A 16,512-nucleotide genomic window follows, 5' to 3' on the forward strand; every position below is an offset into this window, starting at 1 on the left:
GCATTTTGCTCACCCCTAATACTGAAGTCAAGTCCGAGTGTTTCAGCAGCCTCCTCCGCTGCTTTGTACAGAAATGCTCTTTTGCCTACTTCCTCGTGATTCTTGACCATTTTAAGAAGAGGGTCTCTTCCATTTGAAACTCTATGTGCTGTACCGAGAATAATCCTGTTGTGAAGACATTCAAGATTTAATATTCCACGACCACCTTGACGGCGTGAGATGTACGGTCGCGGAACGGAAGACTTAAGATGCACGCTTTTGTTCATGTGCATAACCTTTATTGTCCCGATATCAAGAGATCTGAGCTCATTCTTCGTCCATGAAACTACTCCAAATGAATAGAGTACTACCGGGACGGCAAGCATGTTCGCTGCAGATACTTTATTCCTCGCCGACAGTTTAGAAGACCAAATCTGCCGGATGAGACGTTTGTATCTGCTTCGGAGAGTATCCTTTATAGATGTGACATCCTGACTGCGGTTTTGTGGCACGCCCATGTATGTATAAGTCTCTCCAGCGCAAAGGTGTCGTATAGCGCTTCTATCAACGAGCTCAGGATCTTCAGGGATGCCATCCAGTTTGCCTCGCTTCAAATAAACCTTAGCGCATTAGTTTAACCCAAATTCCATTCCAATTTCCTTAGTATATCGTTCGACAACTCTAGAGCTAGATGTAGTTGCTCTTTGTTTTTAGCATAGTTCTTAAGATCATCCATGTAAAATACATGAGTGACCTTGTACTTTCGATCTGCAGGTTTGCCGCACAAGTACCCGTTGGAATGACGAAATGCTAGAGATAGTGGCAATAATGTTAGGCAAAAGAGGAGTGGGCTCATGGTGTCGCCCCGTAAGACACCTCTCTGAAAGGTGACCGATTTTTTCCAGATGACATAGTAAATCTGGTTTTCCAAAGCGGCATCAATCTCTCCATGCACCTAACTATTTGCAGATGAACCTTTAAGATTTCCAAAAGACAGATAAATATATACGACTTTAAATATGAGGTGAAAGTACGGGCCAAATGCTGATGGGTTGCAGAAAACTTCTTCCATCAGAAGGTTTTTATACAATCTGGTCCCGGTACGGAATAGTTCTTCATCCCTCTTTATACTTTTTGTTATCTTCATCCAGTCTATGCTGCACTTCGTAGACTTCTCTCTAAAATACTTCGACCTCCTCTGGTTTGGGTGGGTGTTCGACAGTAACTGGAGGGCCTTGGCTAGGTGGATATATATATCTTTGTTTTACGGTTCTAGAAGAATGTCTTACATGAGTTACTTGCACATTTAATAATGACAGGAATTTTTTATTACTTATAATATAATAAGTTTGTTATATTAAGAATGCCCGGTACACTTGTAATATCACATAAATGGCATTGGTCAAAGGTATGATGAGCTTGAATATGAGACGCTTATCATCGACTTCTGTGTCATTTTTATAAGGATAACAAGCGAAATTTATTCCAACATGCATAAAGCATGTAACATTGCGTCATTTTCTTAGTAATACATGTAACATGACACCATTTTCAAAACAATTCTCTGAATTCTATGTAACTCGATAGCATTGGTTTTATATTAAATTCCTTAATGCCTATCAAATACGACATAGGAAACGGGGGTCTTTTCCTTATGCGGCTCATATCATAGGCTGATAATTTTCTTAGTAATGCATGAAACATGCCACTATTTCGAAAACGATTATCTGAATAATATGTAACTTGATACCATTGTTTTTATATTAAATTTCTTCGTGCGTATAAAATATTTTCTTATGGTGTAAGCAAAAACATAACTCATAATCCCTCTCCATACGCAATCACACATACACAAAAATGCAAAATCATCTTAACACGGATATACACTAACATTAATTGTTCCGGATATTTCATTCGGTATTCTATTTTTGTATTGTATGAGTGTTTATGTTTCGCGTGAGTATTCTCTTCTCTTTCTCTTTCGTCTACAAGGTACCGTTCTTATCTTATCAATGTGCGAGTCTGAATGTTTACTCGTCTTACTTTTATAGAATTGTTTTGTTTAATATAGCCTTTTACTAGAAGGCAGGAACTTTGACACTCTTTTGTCAATAAATTATATCTCGTTTTTTGGTGCTAAACAAATAATGAAGTGACTCAGTGACCTTCTTTGCCATTGCACTCAATACCGCTATTAATTTTGAATCCTTTAGTGCTATTTCTCATTACTAATCTATCCAGAATCGGCCCTATACCTCTACTAAAAATTCCTACTAAAATGGAGGTTTTTTTAGCGCTATCTATTTGGGGAAATCAATACGAATAACTGCCAGAGTCACATCATCCGTAGAGAGGATGTAATTTCATAATGCCTTTCTTTTTAAAATTGAAATAAAGCCATAAATCATATCATTGATGGCTGAATGATACTTGCTTAAGTTAGGCCTGCGAAAACCGGACAGAAACTCGTCCGATAACATACGTTCGTATCGATCTTCAATGATCCGGATTCTAAATATAGATGTAATTTTAGTATTTCTTGTATTTAAATATTTGCATGATAGTAAATATTAAGAGAATGTATATCACTCAACATCAATAAATATTCATTATGTAAAGATTGTGTACTATATGGAAAAACAATTTCTTTTATTCGGTTGCCTAAATAGGGATCTAGATTTTTTAGATAACAGATACAATAAAGTTAAAGATGTTTGAGGTGAAAGGTAAAACTTCACCCGAAGGTATTCTGGAAAATTGTTCATAGCAACAGAAGTGAGACCTAACTGTCGTCAAGTTAGCAAATAAAGAAGGGGACATATGGTATCAGATCTTCTAGGCAGGAGATCCTGATCAGATGAAAGTGAAGAAAGTCATAATCCACACGATCGTGGCCTCTTTCAGAGGAAACTTTCAAGCAAGGTGGGCCCATCACTTGCATGATCTGAGAGACGGGGAATTTTTACATTTTATCTAAATGGCAATATTACTGAGTACGAGATGTCGCTATAAATTTCGTTAGCAATTTTCATGTGATTTCGGCATAAGAGATGATGCGTTTTTGGATCAAATATGGCGATTATAGTGTGATACTGCTGAATGCCAAAACAATAAATTCGTAAGCGAAGTTCGCAGGCCGGAATACCAAGTTTTTTTCAAATCATACTAAGAAACCCCCCGCTACGCAGGTCAAAAACGTTCAGAACCCGTACTCTCGGTATGGCAAAGTGTTTTCCCATTATGTACCTGCTCGTGTGCGGTTTACCGTAACAGAAACATTCAAAAGTAAGTAAAAATATGAATTTTAAGGCATTTTATCACAATGTTATTATATCAAAACATACTTCGAAATAAGTTATCTGTTTTCTCTACTTAATTATTAAAAAAATGCCTGTGCAAGAAAATGAAAGTAATTTATAAGTTATAATGTACAATTATTTATGTATACAGTTATACAAACTTTTGTTTGAGAATGCATTGAATACGAGTAAAATAATAGCTTTCTATCATTACATCAAACTTTTTTATTTTACCTTTCCTTGCACCAAGCTATTATAATTATATCTAGACATGAAGAGTACTTTCCACAATATCTTCCTTATAGTGATATATAGTAACAAAATAAATACAGAAACATTGACGTTTTTGAGAGAAAAATGTCTACGAGAAAGCAGTATATTAAGTCTAATTCAAAAAACTGAATAAAATTAAATTATGACATTTCTTTTCACCTGTGATAAGAAACAAAGATTTTATTTAAAAGTACAATTCTTTCAATATATTCATGATAAAGGCTACACAGGCAATTCCACAATTTTCAAAATACTAAAACATTTACCTATTATAACGTGACATGTTTATTTATTATATATACATAAATATTTTTTTTACATGCTGAAAAACAGTTTTTCGGTCAATTCGAACTTTGTTTGATTTGGACATTTTAAATGATATGAAAATATACTCCTAAAATGAATCCAAAACGTGTTTCAAAGCGTTAAATTGTGGCTATACCGAGAGAGTACGCATTCTAAACTATTTTGGCCAGTGCACAGTGGTAAAAAATCCTAAAAAGCTGGCCATAATGCAGAATAATATTTTTTTAGGTACATTCAAAGATTCCAATAAGTGCAGTGGTACCCCTAGCATCGTTTAGGAACGATATCTAAGGACACGTGCTCATCTAAGACTGTTTCTTCTTTTCCTGTGTACACACGTCGAACGCATTAAAACACGTGCACGTCGCGAGTAATAAAACCAGTTTTTCAAAAGTGCATTGTCTTTTAATGGAGTGATCAGTTACAGCGAAACAACATGGATTGTTCTCGTAAATATAAGTACTCGAAAAAATAGTGTAACATAAATAGATGTGACAAAGATAAATGTAAAAAATTAATAAACAATTTACTTCGGTTTTTGAATTCTTATATTAATTCACGTTAATGAAAATAGAGTATAGAAAAAAGTCTTGCTAGGTCGGGCCCTGTTTTCCAATGCCAATGGAAAATTACATATTCACGTGAAACATATTTGAAAATCGGCTGCCCAAAGTTGTTCGTTTGGGTTTGACACATTATTTCAGATAGGTTTTACAGATGCGCTCTGAAACGCTTATTGTGCAGTGCACGTTATTCATACCATAACATAGTAAACTTTTGTTATTTCACTGTTCTATTAACTTCAACTAACGGTATAAACATACATCTGTTGATCAAAGAAACGTATTGTTTAAACGATAGCAAAATATCGACTTAATCTTTTAAAAAAATGTGTCATATTTTATACTATTAAATTTAGATTCAGTAACATGTGAGATATAAGAATAGTAGGTAATCGGATATTAATAACTCTCATAAAATTGTAAAAACCTTAATTTTCCAGATACTGATCATGGAGATACTGAACAGCGAATTTGTTTAACCCGAGATGAATAATTTGAATTAGTCAAAAACAAAATTTCTGAGGGTGCTGAAAACTGCTACGTCGTTATCAAACGTTCGTTTTTCAAAAAATCGTCTGCTATTTTGTATCCGCAATTTTTTTCCAGACCAATATCAGATTCGTAATCAGCGAACCCATAACCTTTTAAGTGATCCTTCTTTTTATAGAAAAATCAAAATTGGTGAAAATCCTCCGCCATTTTGCAACCGCCATTTCGTTTTTTCAAAAACCAATATCACATTCGTAATCCGCGAACGTGAAAACTTCTAAGAGATCCTTTTTAATGAAAAAATGAACATTTGTGAGAATCTTCCGCCATTTTGTAACCGCCATTTTGTTTTTACAAAAACCAATATCAGATTTGTAAACAGCGAACTGGAAAAACTCTAAGTAATCCTTTTTTTCGTAAGAAAATCAAGATTTGTGAGAATCCTCCGCCATTTTGTAATCGCCATCTTTTTCAAAAACCAATATCAGATTCATAATCAGCGACTCCAAAACCCCCCCGAGTATGAAAATTCATACCAAAATCATGACATTGATGAATTATGGCCAGCTTTTTGGGGATTTTGACCACTATACAGCGTAGTGGGGGGGGGGGGGGGGGGGGGGGGGGGGTTCTTTGTATGATTTGGGAACGAATTTCTTATTCCGGCTTTAATATTCTGGCATTGAAGCTTGTCAAATGAAATTTGATGGAATTTGAGTAAGAATTGGATACGAGGCTACGGCGTTTTCAGTGAGATTAGATTCCATGCAAAATTCGAAAGAAATTTTTTTCAGTCTCAGGGTTAATGGCGACAGCGTTTAATCTTTTTCTATAATAAAGGCCATCCCGCGTAAATCGAAAATTTTGTTTCATTTTATTGACTTTTGTCCTTTCTTCCTTTTTGTATGCGTGCGTGTGAATGTACGGATTTAAATCTGTGTATGTCGAACAGCGTGGAGAAAAGATTGACCCTCCACGTTTGAGCACTGCCGATTAATATAGATGTCACTCCACATTCTGTAGAAATAGAAATAAAAAATTTCGATCAAGTTAACTATTTAAATAACACAAAATCATCAACAACATTTTTGACGAGATGGAAAATCAATTCAAAAAAATTTTAAATTATATTGTTCTGGAAAAAGATCTTCTAACAATCACTCCACTGCGAATCGAACCACAGAACTTCCGATTGTCGGTCGAGGGCTTTCCCAATAAAGCTTTTAGAGAGATCATAAGAAAAATACTTCTTCAGAAATATAAGCTATCTCAAGCCAGGTGGTACATTTATGATACGAGTAATTGTTAGGGAATCTGTATTATCAGCAGATTAGTTACTATCGATGAGTATAGACTTAGCAAAAATGCCTAATGGAATACCATATAGAAACCTAATAGGTTCGCATTCTATCAGGTTCTACTAGGTTTGAAAGCGGAATTTGTACTCCATTTCTATATGGTTTGCTTTGGGTTTCTATAAACTTTCGAACTGCATTACGTATCGTCCTAAGTGGAACCTAGTCGTTTTTCTGTTCGGTTTGTAATTACAATTTATTTGGAGCGTATGAACTTCTAATGTGTATCTTATTAGGATTTAAAGTGTTTTGTATTCGGTCCAGTTGCTAAACGAAAAAAACGATTGCATAACTTATCGTTATATAATCTTTTTTTTTTTATTTTTGGAGTACACAATTTGCCAATCCAGTACATATAGATATAATCGCTTTGATAAAAAAATTATCTAAAAAGAATTTAAAATTTAATTTTACTTATTTAGAAAACGGTTTGATATTCTTTTTTCTTTAAATATTTAAAAATCTAATGATCTAATGGTAAGAAAATATTTACAAATGTCTAGTGCCAAAATGATTTAATAACCTTGTTGAAAAAAAGCGATTTTCTGTAATAAAAAAATGCCATGAAATGCACAATTTTCAATTGATTTAATTATTTTATAAAACTTTAGAACTTGGTTTTTAATTTAAAATAAAAATTCCTAATGAATAATTGAAAATATGTATAAGTTATAAAAGAACATTAGCTACAAGTTACAACTTATTTCAATTTTCATGTTATTTTGCCCAATGCACATTCTAAAAGAACTTGTTTATCGAAAATATATTATTTTTTATCCAGGAACTTGGCATATTAATCCAATGAATTCAATTCCGATTATAGACTAACAATTCCAATAGACTAATAGATAGCTAATAGAACTACCTTAAATGATTAATTGCATTGAGCCTCTTTGACCATTATTTTTAGCTCAAACTTGATTAATTTAATCCCTATTTGCTATTAGAAATCCTGATAGAACCTCTTAGAATAGCAATTTCAAACTTGTGCCACTTGTGAGAAAGCAGTACCTAATAGGTGCCTGGTAGAGCCACTGTGGAAGCTTTATTTTGAGTTTTAATATCCAATTAACTAAAATGCAAGTTCCTATGCAAATTCCCAACTGAAACTCTTAGACAAGCAATTTTCTACTTGTGCCATTTATCCTGAAAGCAGAACTCAATAGGTGCCTCATAGAGCCACCTTAAGACCATTATTTTGAGTTTAAACATGATTAATTCAATCCCGATTTGCAATTAGAAATCCTAATAGAACCGCTTAGAACAGCCAGTTTAAAGTTACACTAGTCGCAAGATGGTAGTACCTAATAGGTGCCTCGTAGAGCCAGTTTGAAACCATTATTTTGAGTTTAAACTTGATTAATATAATCTTGATTTGCTATTAGAAATCCTAATACAACCTCTTACAACAGAAATTTTGAACTTGTGCCAGTCAGGAGAAAGCAGTACATAATAGGTGCCTCGTAAATCCACGTTGATAGCATGATTTTGAGTTTATATACCCGATTAACTCAAATACAAGTTCCTATACAAATTTCTCACAGAACGACTTAGACAACCAATTTTGTAATTGTGCCAGTTGCGAGAAAGGAGAACCTAATAGGTGCCTCAAAGACCCAATTTGACACCATTATTTTGAGAATAAACATGATTAATTTAATCCCGATTTGCCATTAGAAATTCTAATAGAACATCTTAGAACAACAATTTTAAACTTGTGCTATTCGTGAGAAAGCAGTACCTAATAGGTGCCTCGTAGAGTCCCTTTGAGAGTATTATTTTGAGTTTAAACTTGAATAATATAATTCCGACTCGACATTAGAAATTCAAATAGTACCTCTAAGAACAGCAGTTTAAAACTTGTGAAATTTGGGAATAAGCAGAACGTAATAGGTGACTTATAGAGCCACTTCGAAACCATTATTTTGAGTTTAAACTTTCAAAACATTATTTCATGTTTTAATATCCGATTAATTTGAATCCAAGTTCCCATTCAAATTCCTAACAGAACCTGTGAGAGAAGCAATTTTGTACGTGTTCCATACGTGAGAAAGCAAAACCTAAAATGTGCCTCATAGAGCCACTTGGGAAGCATTACTTTAAGTGCAAACTTTTATTAATTTAATCCCGATTTGCCATAAGAAATATCATAGACCCGCTCAGAACATCAATTTTAAACTTGTGCCACTCGTGAGAAAGCAGCACCGAAGTGGTGCCTCGTAGAGCCACTTTGAAATCATTATTTTAAGTTTAAATTTGATTAATATAATTCCGATTTGCCATTAGCAATCCTAATAGAATCTCTTAGAACAGCTATTTAAAACTTGTGCCATTTGTGAGAAAGCAGTACCTAATAGGTGCCTATTCGAGCCACTTCGAAAGCATTATTTTGAGTTTAAACAAGATTAATTTAATCCGGATTTGCATTAAAAATCCTAATAGAACCTCTTCGAACAGCAATTTAAAACTTGTGTTATTCGTGGGAAAGCATCACCTAATAGGTGCCTCGTAGAGCCACTTTGAAAGCATTATTTTGAGTTTTAGTAATCTGCTAACTTAAATCCACGTTCCTTGTAAAATTACTAACAGGATTGTTAAATTAAAAAATTACTAACAGTGCTTGTGCGATTCGGGAGAAAGCAGAACTTAAAAGGTGCCTCATAGAGCCACTCTGAAACCATTATTTTGAGTTTAAACTTGATTAATTAATTCCTGATTTACCTTTAGAAATCCTATTAGAGCTTTTCAGAACAGCAACTTTAAACTTGCGGCATTTGTGAGAAAGCAGTAACTAATAGATGTCTCGTAGAGCTTCTGTAAAAGCATTATTTTGAGTTTTAATATCCGAATTTGAATACAAGTTTCCATGCAAATTCCTAACAGAGCCTCTTACAGAAGCTTTTTTGTACTTGTACCATTCGCGAGAATGAAAAATCTAATCTAGGTTCCTCATAGAGTGACTTCGAAACCATTATTGCAGACTTAAACTTTGAAAACATTATTTCGAGTTTCAATATCCGATTAATTTTAATCCATGTTCCCATGCAAATTCCTACCAGACCTGTAAGAGAAGCAACTTCAAACTTGTGCCATTCGTGAGAAAGCAGTACCTAATGGCTGCCCGTCTTGTTTTTTTTTTTTTTTTTTAGTTTTTTTTGGATGATGCGGGAGGGATAGCATATGGATACTATAGGGATATGCTATGGAGTATCCTTTCCATGCATTCGTTCCGTTAGGGTTTGTTCCTTTGTGATATCATGCATCGTTTGTGAGAAAAATCCAATAATTATTTTTTAAAGAAAGTACACGGAGAAAAATGGATGGTCAAAGTTATATGGTCAAAATTTAGAGAGCCAGCAAGTCTGTCTGCATGGTCGAACGGTCCGTTCCTATTTTTTTCGAAATGATTAAAAAGACTCTTATTTTATCGTCAGTCTGACTTTTATAAGAGCATTACACTCACTATTAGGGATAACTAAGGTATCCTTTTCGGAATGATCAAGACGCACATATTGTTTTCACTCTTTTCGAACATCCAAGAAGGAGCAGATAAGCCACTGCGTATGGTCCATTGCTTGATTTTTGCGCGTCAATCATGCGCGTAAAAATTTAAAGGGTATCGCTAATTGGCTCCAATTAGCATAACGAAATCGTAGACCGCATACTGATATCTGTTAAAAAAATAAGGTTTTTACCAACTATTTCAATGTAAAGTGAATTGTATTTATTGAGGATTCATTGGAAATATCTTATTCTGTAAGTACCTGTTTTAAATAAGTAATTGTAACGTTAATATTTTCTATTAGTAATGTGAGATTTGAGACATTTAATTTAAATGTTTTTGAGGTTAATGTAAGTTTGAAATAGATTATAATTATGTAAGTAACCACTGTTAATTATAGCATTAGTCGATTTAGGCTAAACTTGAATTGTACTCATTAATTTGAAACTAAATCATTATTTTTCAGTTCTGACATCAACTGCTGAGATTAATGCAAAGACAGATGGAAGGGGCAGGGTCAATGCACTCGTGATCCTACATCCAGTTGATGGAGTCGAATGTCTGAGAAAATCAGATCGACCATCTGAGATTTCCAAACCGACTCTTCACAATGATCGGGTCAGCCAGCTTGAAATTACCGAGACGACGGTCTGAGACAATCGAGTCGTCTTTCTGAGATTGTCGATTTGGACCTCTCGTTTTTATCTTCTAGAGATAGCCGCTTTAGCCATATTCAAGAGCTGTCATATAGTCGACCCTGCAATATGATCTGTCTGCACATTTATATGGCCAAACAAACCTTCCATTTTTCTCCGTGTAATCTCCAGGCCGTTCCTCTCTTATCAGAAGCTTCTCAAAAATACTGCAGCAAATAAGAAAGGTAGCGTTTTTCAGAAAATTATTTTTCATGTTTTCAAAATCTGAAGCAAAATGAAAAAAGTATGAGTTTTTAAAGAGATCGACTTTGAATTTTTTCACAGAAACCGCCACCGTTTTGTCGATTTTAAAACTTTTTATATTTTCAACTGGATTTTAAAAGAAGACAATTAACGTTATCAAAATCAAAAAAGAAAACGTTAAACATCTTATTTATAAAATTTAATGTACCAACGTTATATAGAAAATATGTGGGTTTTTTAAGCAAAGTATAACTTCGCGGAAATTGTTTTTTTTTTTTAACAAATCATAACTTCGTAGAAATTGTTTGTTTTTTCAAATCGAAAAAACACATATAGCCTAATTTCTTCTAAAAACAACATATTTTTTTCTGAGATTCTGCGCTTTCAAGTGTAGAGTCAGTCTGATTCAGGGGATTCGGTCATAGATTCCTGGGCTTAAACTTAGGTTACGAAATTCTCCGAATCATTTAAATTAAAACTCTTCCACAGAATTAACGCATGTGAGCTCTGTTTCTCGTTTTTCTGTCACAAATTATTTTTGTTCGATAAGTGAAATTTTTGTAAACATTTTTGACAGATTTAGCAGAAGAAAGAAAGGTATTATCACTATGAGAATACGCTATGAACAAAGGATTTTGGATTCAGACTACTGAGTAAACCATGTTATAATTACAAGTCAGTAATACAGTTACAGACCAAGTTGACCTGTACATTATTGAACTATTATATTTACTTCATCATATTTACATACGAAAAACATTACCATTTATTGGATGATGGTGCTCACGGTATCCAGGGTTGTTTATGGTGCTACCACGTGGATCTGACTGAATGGCCCGCAATCTAGTGGGATCACCACCTCTTCGAGCGTAAATACCCTCATAAATGGAAGAAACCAGAATACTAAAATTCAAGACGATAGCAGCCAACTAAAAGAATAAAAAACTGAAATAAACTTAGTGGATATTTATTCTTTACGAGTTTTCTTCGCTTTTATATTTTTTACTTCTTCTTTTCAAACATGTGTTTATTTCTCAAGCGTAGCCAACTCAAAAATGTGTTCAACTCAAAATATGGTTAAGTTTAACTCTATACTGAATGATAGTAGTTAATGCTACAAAATGTCATGTCGAGGCCAATATTTTCGCAGAGAAAGGCGTGAAATTTGCATTTAGGGATACCGAGTAACAACAAATCATTTTTAATTTTGATATCAATCAAAATCTAATAATTCAGAAGAGTTTTCAAAAAATGTTTTTGATCAATAGAAATAAGCAAACGTTTTTTTTATACATATTTAAGGAATTGTAAATCATAGAAATAAACCGTTATCAGAGAAAGCTACAAAATGTTGCCATGCAGCTCAACTCCCCTATAAATATCGAAAAAATTATTAATTACTTGTTAAATCAAAAATTAGTTCGGATTATTAAATCTCTCAAAACTAATAAATATCACAATATTCCTTTAAATTTGAATGAATAACAAATGACTCATGGATAATAATTTTTTGTAATGTGCAAAGGTTTAATAAATATGTGCGTAATCCTTATCAGTATATATTCTAAATTTGAGATAAGAATATCATATCATTTAACCATCAATACATTCACAAGCAAAATAATTTAGTTCCAAATCATTGGGAATATTGGCGAACGCTATAAAGGTAATTGTAAAGGGGATATCATGACATAGCGACGCACAGTGGGGAAAAAATGCATTTTTTTGTTCAAAATAACATGCAGCCTACAAATATTGACCCATTTAAACAAAAACAAATTTGAAAAAAGCGAATAAGATTTCTAAGAGAGTTGTCGTATCTGATTTTTGAATTAGATTTTCAATTTTTTTTAAATAAACAAATATGACGAAAAAAATGGCCATTTTTTCTATTTGACGTTCCCATGCTCGTCAATAACAGGAAAACTGTTAAAATCGCCTAAGTTGCATTGAGTAACATTAGTTAAAGATGTTACAATATAAGAAAATAAACCAAAAAACTTTATGAACAAATTATTTGCAGAAAAATTGTTTTCTACATATTTAGTGGACAAGTGCAGTAATCAGGCATTTTTCAATAGAAAAATTAGTTTTTTTCGATGTCAACTTTTTTAAAATTAGGAACTCTATAATAATTTCAGCAAAATTCATGATTTGTTGATTAATCTAATGATTTTTTAAAACAAATTTAATTTTAAAAATCCATTATTCGGGCATTTGTCGGTAGAAAAGTTCGATTTTCTTAACGCCAGTATTTTCAGTTGGGATCTTCATGTCAATTCCAGCAACATTCATATTAACTTGATCAATATTAGGATTTCTTCAAACAATTTGATAAAAAATGCATTAATCAGGCATTTGTCAAGAGAAAACATCGTTTTCTTCTGTGTCAACTTTTTTAATTAGGAACTTCATGATAACTTCAGAAAAATTAATATTTTTTTGATCAATTTTATAATTTTTTAAAACAAATTTAATTAAAAAATGCATTATTCGAGCATCAGTGGACAGAAAAATTCGTTTTCTTTGATGTCAGTCTTTAAAATTGGGAACTTCATGATGATTTCAGCAAAATTCATAATTGGTTGAAAAATTGTATATTTTTGTTAAACCAATTTATTAAACAAATGCATTATTCGGGCATGTATCGATGGAAAAATTAATTCTTTTTTCGATTTCTGTCTTTTTAATTGGGAACTTAATGAAAATTGCATTACCAATCACACTTAGTTGATAAATTCTATGATGTTTAAAAACAAATTTAATAAACATATGCATTATTTGGGTATTTGTCGACGAAAAAGTTTTATTTTTCAATCTCAGTCCTTTCAGTTCAAGTTTCTCATTACTTTCATTCTTTTAATAGAGCTGTAGCTTCAGGGTCGAGTAGAATGACCTTTTTCTTCCACTTATGTCTATGATATACTATTTTTTGATTATTGGAAATCAACATTTTGCGCCCAAAATCTCTATTAGTAGCTCCTCTGCTACATTCTCGAGTGTTGAATTCACGGATATGTTTAAAAGTTTCACTAGTCGCTTCTTAAGTTTCCTCTGTTAATTCTCCAAAAAGAAAAAAAATTATTCAATAATTTTAGCACTGTGAAGAAGGATAACAGTATCAATCACCTCTCTTGAAGCCATTGCTTGCAAAATCGTGCTGAATTTGTGAATCAACTGTTTGCTAACACCACTAATTTCAGAAGTCAATTCAGGATCTCGGAAAAATCTCTTTGTAGTATTTCCCGTGTTTAAAGTTCCCAAACCATGCTTTGGAATATCTACGATGAGTCCCATTTTATCGCAAAATTATTTTTGAATTCTGTTTTTTGTGCAGTTTTTACCTGCTCTTTCTCAAATTACGTTTCACTTACAATTTACAGAAGTTTAGACGATAGCCTATATGCAGAAAACATTCCATCATGCGAATCCACGCATGCAACGTTGAAAGACCAAATTGGAAATTCTCTGTGTTCTCTGGTCTATCTGCAAGGTTCTGCAAGTGGTTCATTTGTGATGTTTTTGCACCACGAATGTAGCATGTGGCAGCTCAAGGAGTTTCGGAAAGATTTTTACGAAACTTTCCATCTAGCATAGTTAAGTCTAACTCATGGGTGACAGTTATTGTGTAACGACTATTGGGAACCTTGATTTTCGTTGGAATAAATGTTGTGATTTTCTTCTTCATCAATTCTACTTCTGATATCGTATGTTCCTTTGTTTCTGGTGCCTGCTCATTCATAAGTAGCCTACACAGTTTAATGGAACCAGGACTTTCCTTTTTCCAAATTTGTATCGGTTTTGCACATTCGGAACAATTTTTACAGTCGCCTTTAAAAAAAGGTTGTATACATGCCCAATGGTACCATTGACATCATGAATATACCTGCATCACATTTTTCTTCTTGAAACTATTTTTGATTATACCGACTCTGGCCAGATGCGCCATCGGAACCATATTTGTAGAGCCATTTTATTGCAAAGTTTTTTTGATTTACCGAATCAAACGGCAAAATATTCGGGATTTATAACATACGCCTCACTGTGTGATCACACAATTTTTTTAAATCAACTGTAACACCAGTCTCCGTCATTTCCATGCTAACTTCAGCAGGAAGACATTCTCTCTTAGCATCTTGAAGATTCACATAGAGAGGAAAAAAGGTAAGTTTTGTATCTTCAGCTAAGGCGACAGCTTCTTCTAAAGTAAAAGGTATAATCTGTTAATTCGTAATTTCTTCAATATCGCTAACACTTTCGATGATAACATTTTTTATTTCCTTAGCCAAGTTTTTTCTCCCTTCTGAGCACAAATTGCTCAGATAGACAATTCCAATTTCAATTTGGGCTTAAGTGTCCACAAGTGAGAGTGTTTTTCGTCTTTCGGTTGATTTTGAAACGCTTTAAAAATCTTACAAAAATTTTCTGCCTGCTTTTGCATGATCAAATGTTATTACGATGTGTGAAGATAACAATTTTTCTTTTTATTTATCTCACTTTTCTCAATTGTAAAATTAATTCTTCTATTTTTTTCTACAAAAGTTTGCATAAAGTATCGCTTCAATTTTTCATGCACTACATTTGGTTGTTTACTGTCCAACGAATTTGTTGAGCAATTGTGATCCACTGAAATATATAGGCCTTTACTGAAATTGTTTATCAGCAAATAACTTAAAACTCTATTTGTAACATTTAAAGCTTCCATCTTTTAAATTTATACAAGTTTATAATGACATAAACGTAAGCTTTTTGCGCATTAATTATTCACAACTACGTACTAAAAATAGCCATGAAACTATTTTTCTATTTTGCATACAATAATTAAAACGGACAAAAGGACAAAAAAAAAGAACAAAAAATTTGATTCCGTAAAAGGCAAAAAGAAAATATTAAATGCTTTAACTTGCGTAGAATTTCTTATAAAGGAATCTTATATTTGCCTATGGCTGATTTCTGAATAGCAGTAACGTATTAGCCTTTTAAACCACACATCTTTCCTTAGAGATAAATTCTTCTAAACTGCGTATATAAAGTTTTTTGAGACCGCTGATTTCGAAAATAAAGCCAGATTTGATGAATTTTCAACACACAATATGGGGGATATAAAATGGCGGACTGAAATTCTGGAAAAAACAAAAATGGCTCAAAAATGTTCACTCAGGGGTTTTCAAGGTCGTTGAATATGATTGTGTTGCCAGTATCACGAAATTCAAAATGGCGGGTCCAGTATGGCGAACTGAATTATGGAAAAAATAGAAATGACTCGAAAACGTTTAGTCAGGGGTTTTCAAGGTCGCTGAATTTCTGTTAGAGAAACGAAATCCAAAATGGCGGAACCAACATCAGAATTTCGAAATTGAGAATGGCGGATCCAGTCTGGCAGACTAAAAATATGAAAGTGATATATGACCTATGTGATCGTTCTTGGCATTGCCCAGAGCTAACGGTCATCTTGAATCCGGCATCTTGGAATATGAAATTATGAATTTCGAGCTCAGATTCATGATCAGCGACCATGAAACCCCCCAGACAGAGATCTTGTGAAAGAAATTCCATCTTAGTTCCTGGCAGGATTCTCTCAAGTCGAAAATATTACGTGAAAATATGATAGTAAAAACGTGGCATAAATACATGCCACTATGCCTCAAAGGGTTAGTCTGGTAAAAAATGTTGAAATAGAGACGAATTAAAATTACCAACTGTCTTTAAAGATGATGTTTTCTGTTTTATTTTATGGTACCACAAAATGCAAATGATCTTTGTCTGACACGAATGCCAAGGATGCGAGAAAAATGAAGAAACAGTAGCATATTAGTCATTGTGTGTGTGTGTGTGTGTGTGTGCATA

At 33.3% G+C, this 16,512-nt stretch overlaps 1 protein-coding gene across 1 annotated transcript in view; it reads right to left on the bottom strand.

Moving 5' to 3' along the window:
- LOC117169598 overlaps positions 1-16,512 on the bottom strand; it is a 394,158-nt gene that overhangs the window by 37,482 nt on the left and 340,164 nt on the right. Inside the window, exon 5 of the mRNA XM_033356049.1 lies at positions 11,429-11,594. Coding sequence (XP_033211940.1) covers positions 11,429-11,594 — 166 coding nt within the window. The remainder of the gene's footprint in view (positions 1-11,428; positions 11,595-16,512) is intronic.

Source organism: Belonocnema kinseyi, chromosome 3, assembly GCF_010883055.1.
Source record: "Belonocnema kinseyi isolate 2016_QV_RU_SX_M_011 chromosome 3, B_treatae_v1, whole genome shotgun sequence".
Classification (NCBI taxonomy): domain Eukaryota; kingdom Metazoa; phylum Arthropoda; class Insecta; order Hymenoptera; family Cynipidae; genus Belonocnema; species Belonocnema kinseyi.